Source organism: Propithecus coquereli, unplaced genomic scaffold (assembly GCF_000956105.1).
Source record: "Propithecus coquereli isolate 6110/MARCELLA unplaced genomic scaffold, Pcoq_1.0 Scaffold444, whole genome shotgun sequence".
NCBI classification, from domain to species: domain Eukaryota; kingdom Metazoa; phylum Chordata; class Mammalia; order Primates; family Indriidae; genus Propithecus; species Propithecus coquereli.
Window position 1 is genome coordinate 1,253,346 of NW_012150219.1, and position 22,015 is coordinate 1,275,360.

Genomic DNA, 22,015 nt, shown 5'->3' on the forward strand with positions numbered 1-22,015 from the left:
TGTTTTACATGAACATATGTTTTCAGTTCTCTTGGCTGGATTTCCTGGGTCATATGGTAACTCTACTTAACTTTTGAGAAATTGCCAAACTGTTTTCCACAGCGGTTGCACCATTTTACATTCCCATCAGCAATGTATGAGGGTTCCAATTTCTCTATGTCCTTGCCAACACTTGTTATTTTCCATTTGTTTAATTATAGCCGTCCTAGTGGGTGTGGAGTGATATCTCATTGTAGCTTTGATTTGTACTTCCCTAATGATTTATGAGGTTGAGCATCTTTTCATGTGTTTGCTAGCCATTTGTGTATCTTCTTTGGAGAAATATTTATTCAATTTGTGGCTTTTTGTGTGTGTGTGTGTGAGACAGAGTCTCACTCTCACCCAGGCTATAGTGCCGTGATGTCAGCCTAGCTCACTGCAACCTCAGACTCCTGGGCTCAAGCGATCCTCTTGCCTCAGCCTCCTGAGTAGCTGGGACTACAGGCACACACCACCACACCCCACTTCTGTGACATTTTTGTGCTATGCTCTAGAGCTACTAAAACGAATGAGACAAATCTACGTATATTTATTAACAATCCCTGACTAGATTGCTAAGACTTAACATTGAGCAAAACAGCAAGTAGTAGAATGATACATTATAATACCATGTTTTATATAAATACACTAAGGCATGCCATGCATGTATATGCACACACTCACACATACACACCATTACTATATGGTTAAATACACACACACACACACACACACACACACACACACACATACGTTTAAGAACATATAGACAGGTTGGGTATAGTATTCCCCCAAGCTTATAAAGATGGTTTATGACCTTGGGCCAGAAAGAAAGAGAACTAAGATGGGGGTAGGATATGATCAAAAGGGGCTTTTGTCTTATTTATAACATTTTACATCGTATTCATGAACTGTTTGGCTAATAAAAAGTTTAAAATGCCATAAAATGTGAAATACAATTTGAAAAGATAAGAAAAAAGGAGCTCTTGGGAAACTCTAGCAGTTGAGGGGCTAGAATGCGGGCTTTGTGCCCCTCGGCAAATGAATGTACAAGCACTGTACTGAAAATGTGTTCATTGATGCCCTTTATATAGCTCAGCTATATTTTTGTCCTGGTCCGTTTCTCTTTTTCAAAATAATTTTGTTATTGTTTTACTAATGTGTAATAATACAAATAGTAAAAAGCTTCATAAAGTTAAAATGAACTTATCTCCTCTGGTCCCCTCAAAGTACCCACCCCCACCGCCTCCAGCAATTAGGGTAAGCACAGATCCTCTTCCTGTTAAATTTCTGTGTTCTGGTACTGTCTCCTGCCCCACCCAATAAGGTGTATTTCTTCAGCCTTCTCTTGATGGGGAGAGCTCGTTCCTCTGTAGGAAAGGGGGGAAGTCTGCATCTAGAAGCATCTATGGCAGCTGTCTGCAGGCTTGCTTTGTGTCACCCCCTGCCAGACGTTGTGATTTGGTAGGTAGAGTTCTGCTTGGGTGTCTTTAATTTATAAAAAGCCCCTGTGGTGATTCTGATGAACCATCAAGGGTAAGAGTCATTTATCTAGTGAGCAGCAGAGCAATCGTGAATTGTACCCATGCTGTTTCTTTGGGAATTATTTTTGGTGGTGCTTTAGGAGAGAATGATGAGCCTGTCAGCTTTATAGAAACATGCCTGAACTTAGATGGTCTGTTTTCTTCCAGGAATTTCACAGAACTTTTACTTTAGGTTATTTTTGGCATTTGGGTTTTATCTCTAACTAAATATTTGACGTAGAGCTGCCATCTGAGTCTGAGAAAGTGATCGTGGATTCTTTTTTGCAAATGGGAGGAATAAACAATATAGGGCGAACTTAGCTTGTAAACTCCCTGCCATCTCACATTGAAAATGGGTGGATGTAGCAGAAGTGCCCGGCATTAAATCTTCCGTGCCAGCCATGGTGTCTGCAGGCCTTACTTTGTAAAGCTCTTTCTTCTCCTCAGACTTTTATAGACTTCATTATGGTGTGTTTGCCTGAGATCCAAATGTGAGAAACTCATGTGACTCATAAAACTTCACACTAATTCCCATTCTTATGTTTTCAGATGTAAAACTTGCAGAACTCTATAAAAACCATTTATAGACATAATGAATACTACTCAGTTTCTCTAGAATAATGAACCTGAGTAATCTTTCTCATATCTTAAATTTATGTTAAACTTTATGTTTTCTCTTTTAGGTATTCTCATGGGAGCAGTTATAAAAATTATAGAGTTTAAAAAACTGGCAAATTGGAAGGTACGTTTGCCCAACTGTTCGTTTTTAACATAAACACAATTTTTGGTTGTTCTTAATTTTAGTAACATCGATGGTTATGCTGGCTTTCTTATCGTTAATTGACTTTCAGTGGAGTTGTTTATATTCTCCCATTAATTTTTTAACATTGTATTGGATCCAGGTTGATATCTTTACATCTGAGTTTTTGCAAAAAGCATAAATCTCACACTGTTTCAGGTGAACATGGGAGCACTCAATGTCATGTTTTCTTATTATTTGCATTTTTATAACCCTAGACTATCCTACTTTATTAGGTGGGGAAAAGACTTTAATTAGCATTAAACATTAAATAATGTTTATTGCTCCCGATTTCATTCTGACAGCTGAGGACAATAAAATATATTTGTCCAGTACTATAGAGGTTACAGAGTGCTTTATATACTTTAGCTCGTGTTGTCCTCATGACAGCCATGTGAGGGAGGTTGACCAGGTGTTATCACCACCCGTTTTTATAGATGAAGAAAGTGGCACTCAGAGAGCTTGGGACATATCTGTGTCAGAGCTGCAGAGAAAGTGGCTGAGCTGAGTCTTCTGTCCAGACCCCTTGGTCTTGTATATGCAATATTCCTCCATCATACCATACTGTCCTCAGTTTGCTGATGTGTTAATACACCCCCTTATGTTTACAGAGTGGTTATTAGGGTGTGAGCATCACTTTGGGGTGTGAGAACTAATTGAAACTCGAATTTCAACTTAAACTTGAGCATTCATATTGAGTAGAATGTTATAAATTTGATTTTGTGGAGAGAAATAAGGTTCATTTCAAAATAATAATTATGCCACTAGAATTTATCACATTAGAGCTACATCTTAATTTAATGTAGCTCCTAGGTTAATTTATCTGTGAAACCATAGATTGTAAAATTTGCAAAACAAGGCTCATAGTCTGACCTAAAACACAATTTGAAACTGTTATAAATAATAGTCATGAAATAGTCTATGTATTAAATGAGTTCTCAAAAAATATATATTGAGCTCCTAACATTGATAGAACTCCCTCAGCTGGGGAGAGAGTAGAGGAGGGGGCTGGGCAGGCTCCCATGGAGAACAGGGCATGTGGTATCTGTGCCTTCCTTCAGTTTGCTTGAATTTAACCACCCTGAGAGTGGGTCCCTCGAGGACAGGGTCACAGACTGAAAACCCTTTCTCTCTTCCTAGGCTGGATATGTCGTGATGTGTACATATTTTGTTTGATTTGACTCACTTCCAAATAAGATCACATTCCGAGGTTCCTAGTGGATGTGAACTGGGGCAGGTGGGGATGGGGTACACTGTGCAACCCCACTACAGGTGGGTTCTCCTTTTCCCAGGGGGTTTAGTTTTTGAAACTCCAAACTGCACCGATCCTGAGAATAGATTGTCCCATGAAACGCAGAGCTCAGCCCTTTTCTATATAGTCCCAGTCTGAGGCAGGAGCTTGTTGTACATGCTGTTATTTTAAGACTTAATAAGGCATTTCAGAAGTCATCATTTGCTTCTATTTTCAGCCTTTTTTGAATGTTATTTTAGTCTTAATAGTAACAGCTGTACATTTGTAAGAATACATTTAGGCATTCTTTGGAATAGGGATTTTGATAAGAAATCGGACTGTCGAGATTGCGACATGGAAATACTCACATGAAAAAGGGCCTGATTTTGCAGTTTTAAATAGACCTTGTATTACATGTAGCCATTTGGGCTTGAGGACCAATAGGTATTTTCCTCAAATTCTATCAACAACTAAAGAGATATATTAATATAGAAAATAAAATTCTCATTGTTTCATCCCCCCAAAGATGGCTGTATTCTAGGAATACCTTTCGTGATAGCACTTAATATTCAAATCTGAAAGCATGGTGCTGTGGTTTGGATGTTTTTCCCTTGAAACCCTCATGTTGAAATTCGGTCCCGATAATGGAGATGGGGCCTAATGGGAGATGTTTGGGTCAGGGGCAGATCTCTCATGAATAAATTAATGCCCTCCCTTGGGAGTAAATTCTCACTCTATTGGGTCCCTCAAGAGCTGGTTGTTAAAAAAATCCTGGCACCTCCCCACCTTTCCCTCGCCCTCTTGCTTCCTCTCTTGCCATGTGATCTCTCCCCTTAGCTTTCCACCGTGAGTGGAAGCAGCCTGAGGCCCTCACCAGATACCCAATCTTGAACTTTTCCAGACAGCAGAATTGTGAGCCAAATAAACCTTTTTCCTTTGTAAATTACCTAGCATCAGGCATTCCTTTATAGCGACATAAAATAGACTAAGACACATGGTAAGGGGCTCTCTTCATAGCCACATCCCAATTTGCAAGGGTATCAAGTGGGGACTATTTCATCACAGTCAGACTTAGGAAAATGGCAGTGTTGTCTCTGACAAGCAGAAAGAAAGCAGAGCTATTTTAACCATGTGTATGGTTAACTCTTCCTCTGAGTGGATTTTTTTTTTTTTTTTAGGGCTTACCATTACCTTTTTCCTGGAGGAATCCAATTTGTATACTTGTTTTTGAAAATGTTCTATCTGCTTTGAAATTTTCTATATTAAAATGAGTTTTCTTTTCCTTACTAAGGAATAAAAAGCATATTACTGTGTGTTTGGAAGCAATTCATTATCCTGTTTCTTTTGGTCGTCACCTTTTAAAATCCCTTGTCCTACATTTTAAAATGTAGTTTAATTTTGTGTGTGTGTGTGTGTATCTCTCCTGCTTGGTGTTAGTCATTTAAACATTATACATTTCCACTGGGCCAAGCCCCGAGAGAATAACTATTTTGACTCTTCATTGATAAATTTATTTCTTAATTACACAAATTCCATGTCTCTGAAAATACCCAATTTTTATTTACAGGAAGAAGAAATGTTTCGTCCAAATATGTTTTTCCTTCTCTTGCTGCCACCCATTATCTTTGAGTCCGGATATTCATTACACAAGGTGAGACTCAGGCACACATTAGTGCTTCTCTGATGTTTCTCATGTTCGTGAGGCAAATTCGATAAAAGCCTGGGTGTTAATTTAGCAGCAGCAGCTCTGTTGCTTGCTGGGCCTGCACGGTAGAAGCTGGACTGCAGTGCCTGACTTTTGCAGAGAGCAAACGTGATCCACTGGCTGCTTTAATGGTTTCAAGCAGTTTGGCTCATTGAGCCAGTGTTTTCTACAGGGGAATACTTTGCCTAGCAAGATGACCAAAGTGATTTTAAGTAACACATGGACAATACATTGACTCCTCTTGTTGGACACAGACTGACACATGTTAAGAGGACAGACTGTGTCCTGGGATGACAGGGAATGTGCCCCAGGCCATTTGCTTCTCTCAGCTCACTCTGTGGGACCTATCTTCCTCCTTAGGTCCATCCATCCTCCCCTGGGCCTCAACCCCCAGCTAACCTTCCTCCCCTTCATCTCCCAGCCTCCATCTCTTCCTCCCTCTCCCAGGCCCCACCTCTCCCTCCCAGGCTGGAGCCCCATCCTTCCCCACCTAGTCCCACAGGTGCTCCACCCATTCCGGCCTCCTTGGCTCTCTGGGCGTCAGTGTCACTGGCCTCTGTCCACTTCTGTGCCTTGTCTCAGCCTTGCTGGCCTCGGCCCTCCAACCCTCAGTGTGACTCTTTCTGTCTGGGCAGGAGCTTCTCACTCTCTGTGTGTGCATGTGTTTTGTTCCTTGTCTGTGAGTTTTCTTTAAATATTAATGTATTTAAGTATTAAAACAAGGCGATTCAACTTAGAATATTAATGATGCAACAGTTATTTTGTGAATGTGATTTTTAAAAAACTGTGAAGATTGGAAGAACAAAGGTTAAACCAGCCCTTGGAGAGAGCAAAGAACCTGGACTTTGGAGCCGGAGAGGCATAGGGCTGGTCCTGTGCTGCCCCCTACAGTTTCCTTTTTGGTAGAGGAGAAATTATTAATAAAACACCACCAAAAACCCTACCTCCCAGGTTGCTTTGAGATTTACACTAGGTGAAAGAATGTAGACAAAGCACCACCCACCACATTAAATAAATGGAGTGCTGCTGCTTCTTGTTACTGCTAATAACATTATTATCTATTATTAATAATATTAATATTACTAGTACTAATAAAAACTTACTAAACTTAAGAGTTAAATTTGTCAAGAGAGTTTTGATAAAAAACATACTAATTAAATCTTTAATTTTCTACCTGGGAACTAAAACAAAAATACCCTTAAGATGTTCAGTCCAGATTTTTTTTATAAGTTGTTATTTTATTGCTCATCTATCCAAAGAAAAGGTGAAAAGGATGTTTAATGTAAAAAAAATTTCCCAAGTCTTACAAATTGTTACTGATATCAGATAATTGTTAAAAAGGAAACAAACAAAAAGAAATTGAAGGTCAACATCTTTTACTCTTTCCTTTTGTAAACAAATCTTAAAAGAACTGTAAGCAGATTATGGAAATATTTCAAAACAATGCTGAGGAAGTTGATTTGATTCTGACATTTTGAATATTATATTAGATCATGTAAAGTTTTTATTTTCTAATTGTTTTGTAGGGAGGGGAGAGAAACTTGTTCAAAATTTGAGGAAAATAATAGTGTCTTAGAAAAACATTTCTTTGAAGATGACACTTCAGCAGAAAACATGACAACTTATGAGAAAGGGACTGATGGGAGTTGGAAATGCCAATTCAGAGGCTCTTGTCCACTTCCTGCCCTTCCCCAAGGAAGATAGAAAATTGACTTTGAATGTTTTATTTTAATATTGCTGTATTTGCTAATGTAAATTTGAAGCTGGAATACAAATTTCAGTAGGATTATCATCAGTCGATATGCCTTAAGTAGGCAGCTACTGTAAATATCATATAAAGAATAGGATGTTAATTATGCCAGAGAGAAATAGATAAATTTGCTTTATACAGCAGGTGAAAGTTCTTGTAATGTGGTAACTCGAATTTGGGTAAATTTGCAGTATCCAGATTAATATTAACCAGACACATAATTTATATCAGAATTAGATCCCTGTAAACAGACCAAGACCGAATAATCTATTTTTAAGTAACAAAATAAAGCAACTGTTTGCAAAGAAACTCAGAGATAAAAGCCTCTGTTTAGGCAAAACAAATCATATGTTGGCCTTGAGTTATTTTAAAATTCTTTGTGCACTAAAGATTGATATGCCAAACAAAGGAATTGAATGTCAGATTATGGGCAGCCAAATCAAAATTGCAGAGAAACTTCCTGAAGGAGATAGACTTATTGGAGCAGTCAGTGTTGGGCTGAGGATACTCTTTTTGAAGTGAGCTTTAAAATAGCAGGTCCTGACATCCCTGGCTTGACAATTTCTGAATGAAAGATGGGATTCTATTATTAGTAGTAGTAGTAGTACAAAATACTTGTATGTCTTTATAGGATACATGTGATGTTTTGATACAGGCATACAATGTGAATTAATAGAATCAGGGTAATTGGGGTATCCATCACCTCAGGAATTTATCATTTCTTTGTGTTAGGAACATTCCAATTTCCTCTTTTAGTTATTGTAAAGTATACCTTAACTTATTGTTGGTTATAGTCACTTCGTCGTGCTATCAGATATTGTTTATTCTATCTATCTCACCATCCCCACTTTATCTCCCTCTCCCTGCTACCTTCCCAGCCTCTGGCATCTGTCATTCTACTCTCTGTTTTCAAGAGATCAACTGTTTTTAATATTTAGCTCCCACATGTGAGTGAGAACATGGGAGATTTGTCTTTCTGTGCTTGGCCTATTTCTTTTTTTTCTTTTTTCTTTTTTTTTTTTGAGACAGAGTCTCACTCTCTTGCCTGGGCTAGAGTGCCATGGCATCAGCCTAGCTCATAGCAACCTCAAATTCCTGGGCTCAAGTGATCCTCCTGCCTCAGCCTCCTGGGTAGCTGGGACCACAGGCACGTGCCACCATGCCCAGCTAATTTTTTCTATTTTTAGTAGAGATGAGGTCTTACTCTTGCTCAGGCTGGTCTGGAACTCCTGAGCTCAAGCAATCCTCCCGCCTGGGCCTCCCAGATTGCTAGGATTACAGGCGTGGGCCACCACGCCCGGCCCTGTGCTTGGCCTATTTCACTTAACATAATGTTCTCCAGTTCCATCCATGTTGTTGCAAATGGCAGGATTTTATTCTTTTTGTGGCTATATAATATTCCATTGTGTGTATGCACCCCAATTTCTTTACCCATTCATCTGTTGATGGACACTAGGTTGATTTCAAATCTCGGCTATTGTGAATAGTGCTGCAGTAAACATGAGAATGCAGATATCTTTTTAATATATTGAATTCCCTTCCTTTGGATATATAGCCAGCATTGGGATTGCTGGGTCATATGGTAGTTCTATTTTTAGTTTTTTGAGGAACCTCCATACCGTTCTCCATAGGTTGCACTAATTTACATTCCCACCAACAGTGTGGGAGGGTTCTCCTTTCTCCACATCCTTGTCAGTATTCATTATTGCCCGTGTTTTTGATAAAAGCCATTTTAACTGGTGAGAGGATATGGTAGTTTTGATTTGCGTTTCCCTGATGACTAAAGATGTTGAGCATTTTTTCATATACCTATTGGCCATTTGTATGTGCTCTTTTGAGAAATGTCTATTCAGATCCTTTGCCTGTTTTTTAATCAGATTATTTGATTTTTTTTTTTCCAATTGAGTTGTTGGAGCTCCTTATATATTCTAGTTATTAATCACTTGTCAGATGGGTAGTTTGCGAATATTTTCTCCCATTCTGTGGGTTGTTTCTTCACTTTACTGATTGTTTCCTTTGCTGTGTGAAAGCTTTTTAGCTTGATGTGATCCCATTTAGAAAGATGGGACTCTTGTCCACACCCACAATCAAGGGTGATCAAAGCCTCTTGGTGGTGGTTCCTAAGTGGCACCCTGATTTATTAAGGTTCTCATAAACAGCTTAATTTCCTTAATTTTATGGAAATTTGAAAGATGTTTCCATGCTGCTGGGACTTGGGTATTTTCTCTTAAATGCTGTGAAGTATAGATGGAAACATATTTCATCTATCATGTTTAATGATGATACTAAGAGAGTGAAAGAAAATTGTTTAAAAGACCTGGACAGCAAAAAGAAGATTCTGATAGTATAAACTATTATCTTGATATTTTTTGTAATAATGCACCTTTTCTTAATTAAAGGAAAAATTATAATTGTATAGACTTTGGACTTTGACCAGACACGAAGCACAGTTAATTTCTTCAGTACCTGTTCATCGGGCATCTTCATCTGACAGGCCTTGTGGCATTGACTGTGCTGTGCACAAGCACACACATTGCCCCCGCTGAGCCTGCAGCCTGAGGGAAAGACAGACATCCGCCGGATAGTTACCTAAGTAAATGCGAAATTACAGCCATGCCAAGTGCTACGGGAGAGGGTCATTGTGCATTGAGAGCATGGTCTAGGATCTGATCTGGGAACTGGTTAAGGGATCAGGAAAGGCTTCCCCCAGGAGGAGTTGAAATATCCTGAGATCTTAGGATGATTCAAGTTCACCAAGCAAAGAGGCAGCACAACCTTCTCGGAGCTGCCAGTGTGACTAGAACCCAGAGAACAAAGGGGAATGTGGTGCCAGAGGGGGTTAGGGGCCTTCCCAGGGGTGGAGCCAACCCAGGTGGGTGTCATCTGCATTAGGGGGTTGGGGGAAGGCCGCACAATCAGATTTGTCTTTTGCAAACATCATTCTGGAAGCACTTGGAGAGTGGAGGGAAAGGGGCTGGGAAGGGCTGAGGAGACTTGTGAGAAGCCGTGCAGTGGTCCAGGTGAGAGATCACGTGAGGAACAGGGGCACTGAAGCAGGTGGGGGTGCAAGGAGACTCCCAGGTTTCCAGCTGGCCAAGCCAGGCAGGTGGTGGTGCCTTTACTGAGTGTCAGGCCTGCTCGGAAGGCCGGGTGGGTGGGCCGTGCCTTCGCTGACAGGACCGGCTTTTCTAATCATTTCTCTGATTTCTACTGTTTCAAACAGGGTAACTTCTTTCAAAATATTGGTTCCATCACCCTGTTTGCTGTTTTTGGTACCGCGATCTCTGCTTTTGTAGTAGGTGGAGGAATTTATTTTCTGGGTCAGGTAAGAAAAACATTTTTGAAAAACTTTAAAATCTTATGTTCTTTGAGCTAGTGCAGGGAGGTGGGGTAGGAACACCTCATGGGGCCTGGGTTTCCCTTTCAGCGTAAACGCCCTCCTGGAAGAAAAGCCCAGCTTCACATGAGGCCCATAAAGGCACGTTAAATTGTTTCTTAGTGTCCTCTAAGAACTTTGGTATGTGGAATTGAGTGAATCTTTTCCATAATCCCCAAAAGTATTTGATCTTATTTGCAAACTAATACTGTCTTAAATTGGAATACCTAAACATAAAGCAAAATATATAGCATCAGGAACTTCCAATTATAGCAATATCGGCTGTGTTGTCAGATAGACTGAGTTGGGGTTGAATGCTGTTTTTTAATAAAAATTTACATTTTAAAATCAATGATTCTGACTCTGTTCACTCAGTTCTAAGCTGTCTACCTGTAGAATTATATAGTCTGGATTTTCTACCGCTGCTAAACCACTTCCCAGGGGCATCAATGGGGTGTTCTGTACTTTAGCCTTTAATGTGAATTAATGTAGACCAAACATCCTCCAGGAGCGTAGTTTCTGTAGTTTTGCATTATGCATGTCCAGCATGTCACAGTTCCTTTCCTTTATTGCCAGTTGCAGAAAGTTTGCCTGCCCCCCTTCTGAAAACTAAGTGGGTGTCAGGCACCTGGGTGACAGGCAGATTTCTCTTACACATGTCAGCTGTTCTTCTCTTGATAGCCAAAGCCCATTCCATATGATTTCCACCTTTATTCCTGCCTCAATGACACCAGAATAAATCTGTCTGTCATGCAACTTTGTTCATTGCTCAGCTTCTAGTGTCAAAGAGAAATAAACTCTAGAGAAGAAAACTGCCATTAATTGGGCTTGATAAACGTAGCATTCTTTTCCATACTTTTGTTGTATGATGATCGAATGCATGCTTAAACCAAAACTTAGGAGTTTTCTTTATTTTTCAAGTGGTTTGGGGACTGAAGATTAATGTCCTTATTAGTTTTAATGAAGCACTAATGGACATTTTAATCTTCTTGGCTGTTCTCCAGGGGTTTTTTTTTTGTGTCTGTGTGTTTGTGTGTTTTATTTTACAGGCTGATGTAATCTCTAAACTCAACATGACAGACAGGTAAATCCTTCATACTGTAATATCCATGTGACTGCTTTTCAGACTGGGGAAAATTTTCTCCACATTGCTTCCTGGGCATGGTACTTTTCTATTCTCTTCCTCTTGCTTTTCTCTCTCTCTCTCTCTGTCTCTTTCTCTCTTATTTATTTTTGCTAAGGATTTCTACTGTAGAATCTATTCTGAATTAATTTATGTGTCTGAAATGAATCAAAACTATATTGAAGACTTTTGAAGATCCCTAGTCCGAGCATTGCTGATTGAAATGATTGATTCAGTTTAAGCTTTGGAGGGAGTGACTCTGGTCTGCTAACTACCCCGTCCGTACATACCTGCTAGTACCCTGCTCTGTTGTCTTTCTATGATTTCTAAGTCTTTTCAATAGCCGTAATAAAAAGCTGTCTTCTTGAGAGGTGAAGGATGGGGAGAGTGAGCAAGAAATGTTTACTCTGAGATTCCCACCAAGTCTGGGATGGGCTTGGGGTGGGGGCAGAAGGCAGGGCCAAGGGCTCTATTTGAATACCCCCCTCAATCTCAGCTACTCCGGTGAGCACTCTCCCGTGAGCTGCTATCTAGGAGGCCCACCCAGGAATTTCCATAATTGCTTAGTGAGAAGCAACGAAGGCAGCTGTCTCTCAGAAGGTACTAGATCTAGTGCTGAAAAAGTGCCCAAGCAGAGCGCAGCCTGGTGTGCCCACACTGAGAGTATGCAGCCTTACTCCGTGTGTCCGCGTCCAGCATCCGTGCTTGGTTTGGTCTTGTGGCCCGGCTGGAGACCTGGGCAGTGGGGCCAAGTGGTGAGCCCCACCCAGGCCCTTGCCATGAGGCCAGCCAGAGCTTTCAGGCTTTAGCAGCAACTTAGCAACTTGGGACTAGAGTCTTGGAACCCTTTTCGTGGGAAATGTGCCTCGGATAACAAGTCCAACCCCATTCCCACCTCCACTCACCACCCTCCCCTGCCCGGGACATAAATTTTGGAGCTTTTGTTGCAAGACAGTTTTGATATATAAGCACATCACATGCCTCTTCCACAGGAGCTGAAAATAAAGCAGAACTGATAAAACGTGTTTTGCAGGTATTTTGCAAGTGGAAAGAAATGCCCTAAACCCAGTTGACCTCAAGGAAGGTGTCACAGCATTCAGACCTTCACCCTGTTTGGGAGGCAACTGGTTAGAGATACAGAGATGCTGGATAAATGTTTGTGAAATTGAATTGAATCAGTGGGTGGGGTGTTCAGATGCAGGAGAGGAAAAGAATTGCCCGTAGACAAGCCGACTGAGAGCCGGGTAGGGTTCTCTCTCCATGTGCAGATGCTTTTTCTGCTGTTGGAAAGTGACTGTCCACAGACAGGGGCTGCTCGGCGTGGCAAACCCACACCGCTGCAGGGCCTGGCAGAGCACTCAACAGAGGGAAGCTGGCCAGGTGCGAGTCTAGGGATGGGACAATGGCCAACAGGAGAGCACATCCTGTCAGAAAGGGAAGCCATGTCTCACCTCCACCTAATAATCACCATGTGAAAATATGGGCCCAGAATTACTAGATATTAATTAATTATTATTATTATTATTATTATTTTTGAGACAGAGTCTCACTCTGTTGCCTGGGCTAGCTAGAGTGCCGTGGCGTCAGCCTAGCTCACAGAAACCTCAAACTCCTGGGCTCAAGCGATCCTTCTACCTCAGCCTCCTGAGTACCTGGGACTACAGGCATGCGCCACCATACCTGGCTCATTTTTTTATATATATATATTTTTAGTTGTCCAGATCATTTCTTTCTATTTTTTAGTAGAGATGGGGTCTTGCTCTTGCTCAGGCTGGTCTCGAACTCCTGACCTTGAGCGATCCACCAGCCTCGGCCCCCCAGAGTGCTAGGATTACAGGCGTGAGCCACCGCGCCCAGCCCAGTATTACTAGATATTTGAAGTAATTTTTTTTCAAAAGAGGCCAGGTTTCTAGATTTTTGTAGAAAACCTTTCAGTTTTTAAATGTTGATAACTTGCTCAATTTTTCAAAGACACGATGCAGGCTAAACATGAGCACCACAGACCTTTGCAATCTCTGCACTATAGAAAACATAAAAATGACTTTGTTGCACAAATTTCATTTTAGTGATATTTCTGCAGGAGAGAGATTTCACTCTTAGGTGCCTTGCCTTGTTTCACTATCCCAGTCTATTTAATTTTTATTTTGTTACTGTTGCTATCTTTTGAGGTGACAGAATAAAGAAAACACATTTTTAAGTTGAACTTCTAGCTTCTAGCCTTTCAAAGGACTGGCCACGAAGGTGTGGCCAGGTTACATGACTTCTTAGATACAGACCTCTCGATGATTCAGGCGTTTCTATTTCAGACTTCGTATTCACTATCAGAAATACCCTGGCTCAGTTTAGATTCCCAGTCAAAGCTAAATGTGTTATATGATTTATACAAAGCATTTCCCCCCACCTTTTTATTTTGAAAAATTTCAAACATACAGAAAAGCTACAGCCTTGTACAGTGAACACCCATATGATCACCACCTAGATTCTGTGATTACCATCTTGCTGTATTTGCCTTGACATATATCTTTCCATCCGTCGGTCCCACTCTCCGTTCATCAGTTCATCTGCTAGTTCCTGCTATCTCATTTCCAGTTCAGGATGTCAGAAGATTGTAACAAAGTTCATCAGCCAGGCCTCCTCTTTCATTGCAACTTAAACCCAACAAAAACTAGTTTAAGCAAAAAAAAAAAAAAAGTTTGTTGGCTTGTAGAACTGAAGTGTCCCCAGGGTGATAGCTTCTGGCATGGCAGCCTCCAGGGGCCACGATGGTGAGAATCTCTCCTCTCACTGGGTCTCAGCTCAGCTCTCCCCTGATTGGCTTCATCCTCCCCACGCTCCCCCTTGTGGCAGCACCGATGGCTCCAGGCTTACGTCCCCCTCACTTCAGCCATCCCTGCCTAAAGGGCCAACCTGTTCCGTGTACCTGGTAAAATGACCGGCAGTGACCCTGATTGACCAAGCTCTGGCCCCCTGCCCACACCTAGAACCCCACGTGACTACAAGGATGGAAAGTAGGAGGGGGTGTGGCTCCCCAGAGGAAAAGTTGGGTGCTGTCACCAAGACTGGGCGTGCGGGTGCTGAGCAGGGAGAACCGTGGCCGTCCACCCTCCTGTGCTCTGCGTGGAAATGGAGAGAGGCCACTTCGGGATACACTTTGCAGATGTCCTTCTTCCGTCATGGCCCCTTGTGATGCTGCTGTGGTTGATGAGAGTGAGAATAAGAGAAGGAGAGACAAGAAGCCCTGTGTCTGGGCTGCAATTCCAGGGCCTAAGGACCAGCTGCTAGCAAAATAGGGCCTCCCAGGTCCGCAGTTGCTTGGTGGAGTTACCTTCCCTCCCCTCCCTCCCTTCCTCCTTCCCCCCGCCTGCCTGACTGCTTTCTGCAGGTGTCTCTGAGCCACACTCAGTGCAGGTCCCGGGAACACGCCCATGATGGACACACGGCATCTGCCCCCCTTGGGGCGCGCGTTTATGTGATAACCTCTGTGAGGACAGGTGAAGTCAGGGAACTCAGGTCTGAGGGAGACCATCTTGTGGGGTCAGGTCCTCAGCCTGGGATCCCAAGGCCCTCCCAGATGAATTCACATTTATTACACTCACAGGGAGTTACCATGGAAACCAGAGGCCAAATTATAGATTTACAAAGAGAGCCATAACTGGCAAGGCAGCCGTTTCCTGCGGCCAGCACTGCCCTCCCTGACCCTGGAGTCAGACGATCGTCCGTGCATCGGAGGCTGCCCAGGCCCTGGTCCTCTTCCCTCCCACACACGGGCCTGGTGAGCGTGGGAGGCACAGGGCAGAGGGTCTCTGGCTTGTGACTGGTGCAGGCTGTGCCCTGGGGGCTCCATGTTGTGTCTGGTGGCGTAGAAGGGGGCAGACCCGCCCATTCGGCTGTGCGAGAGAGAGCAGTGCCAGCCATGGCGGTTTGAGGGAACGGAAGGCTTGTGAGAACACCAAGGGGGAAAGCGACAAACCTGCAGGGCTGAGAGAATGAGCCATCCAGAGTCCTCACAAGGCCCCTTCGGGGAGCTGGGCCTGTCACTCGTCCCCCTGCCCCTGCCGCCTGCTGCCACAGGCACCTCCTTCCTGTTTGTTGGCAGCCAAACTTGCTCCCACCTCAGGGCTCACTTGCTGTCACCTCTGCCCCCAGGCCTTGTCTTGGCTGGCTGCTGCTTGTCCTATAGGTTCTTGCTCAAATGTGTCACCTCTTCAGAGGCCTTTCCTGACCCCCCGATCTAAGTGGCTCGCACCCACTCCTCCACCAGGTTACTGTTCCTCACATCACCCTGGTTTATTTCCAGTGTCACACTGGCTGTTTTCCAGATGTGTCTTAGTCTGTGGATGTCGCTATTTCCACCGTGAGGCTGAGGAGCACCAACTCTGGGCCAGGTAGCCTGGGTTTGAGTCCCGGCTGTGCCCTTGTTAGCTGACTCACTGTGGACAAGTCACTGGATGTCACTGGAGCAGTAGTGGTAGTCTCTCATACAGTTGCCGTGTGGAGTGTCGAGTTACTGGACACGAAGTGCTTAGAACAGTGCCTGGGCTGTACGGGAGGTGACTTGATCTTGGTGGGTGCCGTCAGTGAGGTCAGCTGGCCTGGCTGGGAGACAGCATCAGTGCCAGAGTCTGCCACCCACACCGTCCATCCCCTGCAGCATACTGGAGTTGCTGCTGGCTTTTGGCACTTTCTTAGGTGTTGCAAATCTGAGTGGAGGCAGGGGTTGGTTGCAGATGGCACTCCCATGGCCTGGTGGCAAGGGGTGGAGCAGAGGTCAGACCTAGGAGCTCATGGGTGGTTTGGCTCCAGGCGCTCTGACCAGGAAGGCTGGGCAGTGTGTAACGTATCCAAGCAAAAGACCTCCAGCCATCGCTGGTCAAAATCCAGTCTCAGTACTGACAGTGGAAAAGCAGGCCGTTCCTACCAACTCCTTTTAGAGTGGGCCTTTCACCGTTCCACTAGCAGAGAAGTGGGGAAAAGACACCATCTGCTGTAGTTACTTCAGTGCCAGCGTGTACTACTGTGTTACGTTAAACGCAGGCTTTGACTTTGGTGATTTGATACGTGGCGCAAGTGACATGCACTTCAGAATTTCCCCTTCCTTTTCTCTTGCAGTTTCGCGTTTGGCTCCCTGATATCGGCTGTCGATCCGGTGGCCACCATCGCTATTTTCAATGCCCTCCACGTGGACCCTGTGCTCAACATGCTGGTGTTTGGAGAAAGTATTCTCAACGATGCAGTCTCCATTGTCCTGACCAAGTAAGTGCAGGGTAGAGAGGACAGACCGCTTCTGCAGGCGACAGAACTAAAGGTCCTTGTAACAAAGGGTCAGATATTTTGAAGCAGCTGCATGTACGGTTTTTTGTCCTCTGGGGAATTGGTTTACCTGTCGTCTTTCTTATCTTTATGCCCTGACAAACCTTCGTGTGCCACAGGAATATTGTGAGGGTCCATGGGTGATTAGGAGATGAGAGTCCCCCTTTTTCGACCTACCTTTTAGTGGTGGCTTCTGAGCTCAGCTTCTCCTTTAGCATCACTGAGCTGCTTATTAAGTGTGACATTCCCAGGCCCGCCCTCAGAGCTTCTGATTCGTTTGGTCTGGGGTGAGTCCCAAGACCATAGGTTTTTAATAAGTTCCCCAGATGAGATGCAGCAGCCATTGGGGGATCAGTGTTTGGGCAGTGGTACTGGGGACAAAAGCAGTAGACAGAGGCCATACTCTCCCACTTAGGAGCTGTTGCATGTCACCTTCATTTTCACAACTGTAAAATGAGATAGTAGTACCAACAGGTTACCTGTCTTGAGATGCTATCATGTAAAAGCTACTTTGGAAACTGCAAATTTTTTTCAAATGTTTATTGGTATTACTGCCTTAGTTGATGCAATCTCAGAAATTAAAGATGAATCATAAAATGTCAATGGAAAAGGAAGTCCATTTAAGATAATCTCAAATGCATTTATCTGATGCAGGGCTGTTTGCTTGGACTCTGCATTTTAAGGTTGGTGGTCATTAACATGTGTGGGCAAGAGACCTAAGAATTTTTGCCAAAACACAGAGAAGGGGTGGACAGTCAAAGCAGTCGAGGACAGTCAAAGCAGTTAGAGAGAGCACGGAGTGTGCCTAGAGTCCCAGCTACTCTAGAGACTGAGGCTGGAGGATCGCTTGAGCCCAGGAGTTGGAGGCCAGCCTGGGCAACATAGGGAGACTCCATCCACCACCCTAGAAAAAAGCAGTTGGGGAAAAGAGCCCTGAATAGTGTATCAGAGATGAGCTAAGAGAACTTTAGAAGCCAATCTATGTTCTCTTCAGAGAATAGAATTTCCACTTACCTGAATACTGACTTGTTTCCTTTGTTGTGGGATTCCTTGCTAAGCATAACTACTCTGTGGTATTAAGAACATTTTCTTAAAAGCTTTGTTAAAGACAACATTCAGAGGATTGGATTTGAGGACTGAACAGTTTAATAGGATGCTATGTGAAAAGTGTGTGACATCAGTTAATGTGACATCCTTTCCTCTTCTACCCCTGCTTCCAGTTATTGTTTCACCATATTTGTCCTGTTTTTGCGCTGGCTTTGCAGGCAGAGCTTACCAAATACTGGCTAATTGCAAGAGGCGCTCAACAGACCTTAAAACAAACAAACAAAAAAACTTTAAAATATATTTGGTATTCAAAAAGTAATACACATATTCTTCATATAAAATTAAGAAAACACACAGGCAAGAAAGAAAGAAAAATCACACACATTGCTAATCCCCAGAGATAATTATGGTTAACAGTTTGGTGGCCGGCCACAGTGGCTCACGCCTGTAATCCTAGCACTCTGGAAGGCTGAGGCGGGAGGATCGCTTGAAGTCAGGAGTTTGAGACCAGCCTGAGCAAGAGCGAGACCCCATCTGTACTAAAAGAGAAAAATTAGCCAGGTTTGGTGGTGCACGCCTGTAATCTCAGCTGCTCAGCTGCTCAGGAGGCTGAGGCAGGAGGATCGCTTGAGCCCAGGAGTTTGAGGTGGCTGTGAGCTAGGCTGACACCATGGCACTCTAGCCCAGGTGACAGAGCGAGACTCTGTCTCAAAAAAAAAACCAATTTGGTGTAAGTATACATATATTTTGTTTAAATGGGCTTATATCCCAAATATAGTATTGTAACTTTTCCATTGAACAGAGTTGATAAAACAATCTTCTAGGACATCGTTTTACTGGTTACAGAGTATTCCTTTCTGTGGATTTACCATGTTCTATTTAACCAATTCCCTTTTATTGGCTTTTTTTCCTCTTGGCAGACATTTCCGTAGCTTTCTTAGGAAATTATCATACATCATGCTGCAAGACCTTTAAACAATCTGATGGCAATATTTTTTCTTATTTAAGATCTATTCTGAAAGCTGCTTAGCTTTCTGGTTTTTACTTTTATCTTGTATCCTGGCTACACATATCGAACATTTGTGATAAGGAATTTTGCCCAACTTGGAAGTGACGTCACAAGTTATTTTTATACATTGGGAGCTAAACTCAATTGCTTTGTCTCTGATTTATTTAAAGGAAAAAAATCTGTCAGAGGTAGGACCTTTTCTGAGCTTTTCCAGGTCTCTCTGCTGTACAAAGGCCAGAGATTAGGAGATATTTTCTATTTAAATGAGAAGTGATGGATTCATTTTAAGTAGCCAAAGGCTCTTACTGAAAAAGTGCTTTTGAAGGCCACGATCACCTAGGATGACATTTCCCACATTTGGATCTGTGGGCCATGTGGATGTCTAGTTTCCAGCCTCCTCTTCCGCCATTAGCCCGACCCCTTCTGAGCTGCAGGCTGGTTTAGGAATCAGTGTCACGGAGTCTTCTGACCATACTGGTCACCTGCCATCAGCATTTGGTGAGGGACCTCTGTGTGCCAGACGCTGCTCAGAAACCAGTTGGATTTAATGAACTCGGTCCATGGTGACGAAAGATGTTTATAGAGAAGCGAACACAATGCCTTCAGTACCGACAACTGTGAAAGATTTGAGGATGGCTTCTCGGACAAGATGCCTTCTGAGCTAGGCCTGGAAGGCCGGTAGGCATTTTCAAACAGAGGAGAGAGAAAAGGGGCATGGTAGACCTGTTTTGGTTTTGTTTTTGTGTTTTTTTCAGTAGTACAGTAAAAAAAAAAACAAACAAACCAAACCCACCACCCAGCTCCTAGGAGCTGTTGTCACCTTTCCTTAGTTATAAAGTAGAATCATACCTTGTTTTTAAGAGGTGCACTTCATGATCAGTCATCTCCAAAGCCATCTGACACATTTATCTTCGCAACCTAACACGTGAGTGAATTACCCCCTTTTGATTGTTGTGACCTTCGTAAGTGCCAGAAAATGAAATGTTTTGTTTCTTCATTAACTTTAATTAAATCATTTTTAGCTTTGATTTAATGCTATGACAATGTATTTTTATAATAATTGCTGTAGAGGAAACCTCTTGTTTTCTCCAGCTACAGCTTACACTCATGAAATAGATCCTGAAGCAGCACTGTCTTTTATTCTTTAAGGTATAAGAAACATAACCTAAGAAATAAAATGTAGAAAGTCACCAGGCCAGAAAGAACCCACTTTCTACTTCCATTTATAATATCTCAAGTTCAGAAACCACTGGTCCAGCCTTGAATCCGCTCACTCTGTTACTCACTCTCTTTGGGCCTCAGTTTCCTCTATATGAAAAGAAAGCAGTGAAACCAGCCTGCGTGCCAGCGTGGCAGTGATGTGGGGGTAAGGCTGGACCCTGGCTGTGCGTGGCCCACAGATCCACTTTTGGGAACGGTAGGTGGCCATGACCTTCAAAAGCACTTTTCAATATGATCCCTTGTTGGCTCTCACCTTCCTCGCAGTGGGACGTTGACTTGTGATCTGCTGGGAAAGAAAGGGGATGGGGAGATTGTGCATTCGGGTAAGTCTGCAAAACTTTCATGTGAAGAAAGTTAGATTTCTTTTTTGCAGAACTTCCCAGAACCTTTATTATGTTATTTGTGCTGTGAATCTCCTCAAAAGCCTTCCTAAGGTTATTTGACCAACTCTCCTTCTATCAGAGATTATTCTGCTTTAAAAATGATACCAATTCATGAAACGCTGATAAATACGCTATTAATGTTGACTATTCTTTGTTTCATTTACTGATTCGGAGAAAAGGTATTGAGTATCTTTTGCGTGCTAGGTAGGCTCTGCTTCAGGCTCTGGGCATGTGGCAGTGCACGAGATGCACACAGGCTTGGTCCTCACGGAATAATGCCCTGCCGTTTTCCCGTGCTGTGAAGGAGAGGTCAGGCACCATGAGAACCTATAAATGGGCTGGTCCGTGTGAAGGGGTCAGGGATGCTGGGGCCAGGGAAGGGTGAAAGATGACCTACTGGGAGGTGCCAGTGCCAGGATGGCCCCATCCTGAATGAGAGGAGGTGAGGTCAGAGAGGTACAGGGGACAGGAGCCAGGTCGTGCTAAGAAGACTAGGCTTCCTCCCTGGAGGACTTTTGAAAGGGCTGGTGATCTGATTAGATCTGCATTTGAAAGGGTCATTCAGGCCGCTGAGTGTAGAGCTGGTTGGTCTGTAGGAAGACAAGGATGTCTAGAGGGAGATGAGTGAGGCGTATCCCTGGGAGGAAAGGGTCGTACAAGAGAGGAGTGGATGCATTTGAGAGCCGGTCAGGAGGTAGGATGAGGTGGGATGACCAAGGAGGATATTTAGTGAAATCACTCCTTGCTAATGGTAGAATGCTTTTCCCTTTGGGAACAAAACCAACGATTGAATTTAATGGCTTCTGACATTGTACTTTGTTCTGTTACAGTGAAAGGAAAGTTGTGGTGAAAGGAAAGTTCTTTCAATTTTTTTTTCTTTAATGCCTCCTAAATCCTCCCTCTAGGCTGAAAACCCCTGACATTTCTTCTTTGGGCCGCTCCATTCTGTTCCGACATCTTGCCATAGCCTCTATTTCAGGCTTTGTCGCAGGATTCCTATACTGAAAAGGAAGTGGACTCCCCCAGGCCTTCAGGATGAAATGCCAACACCTTCCCCAGCTTCTTCCCAGCCTCTGCCCCTGCCTGCTGCTCTTGCCTTGTCTCCTGCCGCTCCCCCCACCCCCTACCCCCCACTTCCTGCTCCCTGAATATTCCCACAATGCACTGCCTGTGCTTGGGCTCCCTGCCTCCTGCCTTTGCACATGCTGTTCCCTCGGCCTGGGGTGTTTTCCCTCATGTCTTCACCTGGGCAGCTCTTCTTTATCCCAAATCTAAACCCAGCCCACATATTCTCAAGCACTTTCTTCACCCCCCACCAGTCTGAGCTAGATTCCCAGCCTGTGTTTCTGTTGCCCTTTGCCCTTCACCCAGATCATCATCTTGTTTTTCTCCCCCATTGGCCCGGGGGAGCTCCTCGAGGGCGAGGACTGTGCTCTCACCTCTGAACCCCAGGAACTAAGGTCACACCTGGGACAAAGTGAACAAATAAACATGTGACTGCTGACTGAATGGTGGGATGA

General features: G+C 43.4%; 1 protein-coding gene across 1 annotated transcript in view; it reads left to right on the forward strand.

The window, feature by feature from the left end:
• Positions 1-22,015, forward strand: part of SLC9A8 (solute carrier family 9, subfamily A (NHE8, cation proton antiporter 8), member 8) — a 69,912-nt gene that overhangs the window by 13,699 nt on the left and 34,198 nt on the right. Inside the window, exons 4-8 of the mRNA XM_012654695.1 lie at positions 2,225-2,283; positions 5,139-5,222; positions 10,250-10,351; positions 11,452-11,486; positions 16,635-16,778. Of these exons, the coding sequence (XP_012510149.1) occupies positions 2,225-2,283; positions 5,139-5,222; positions 10,250-10,351; positions 11,452-11,486; positions 16,635-16,778 (424 nt within the window). The remainder of the gene's footprint in view (positions 1-2,224; positions 2,284-5,138; positions 5,223-10,249; positions 10,352-11,451; positions 11,487-16,634; positions 16,779-22,015) is intronic.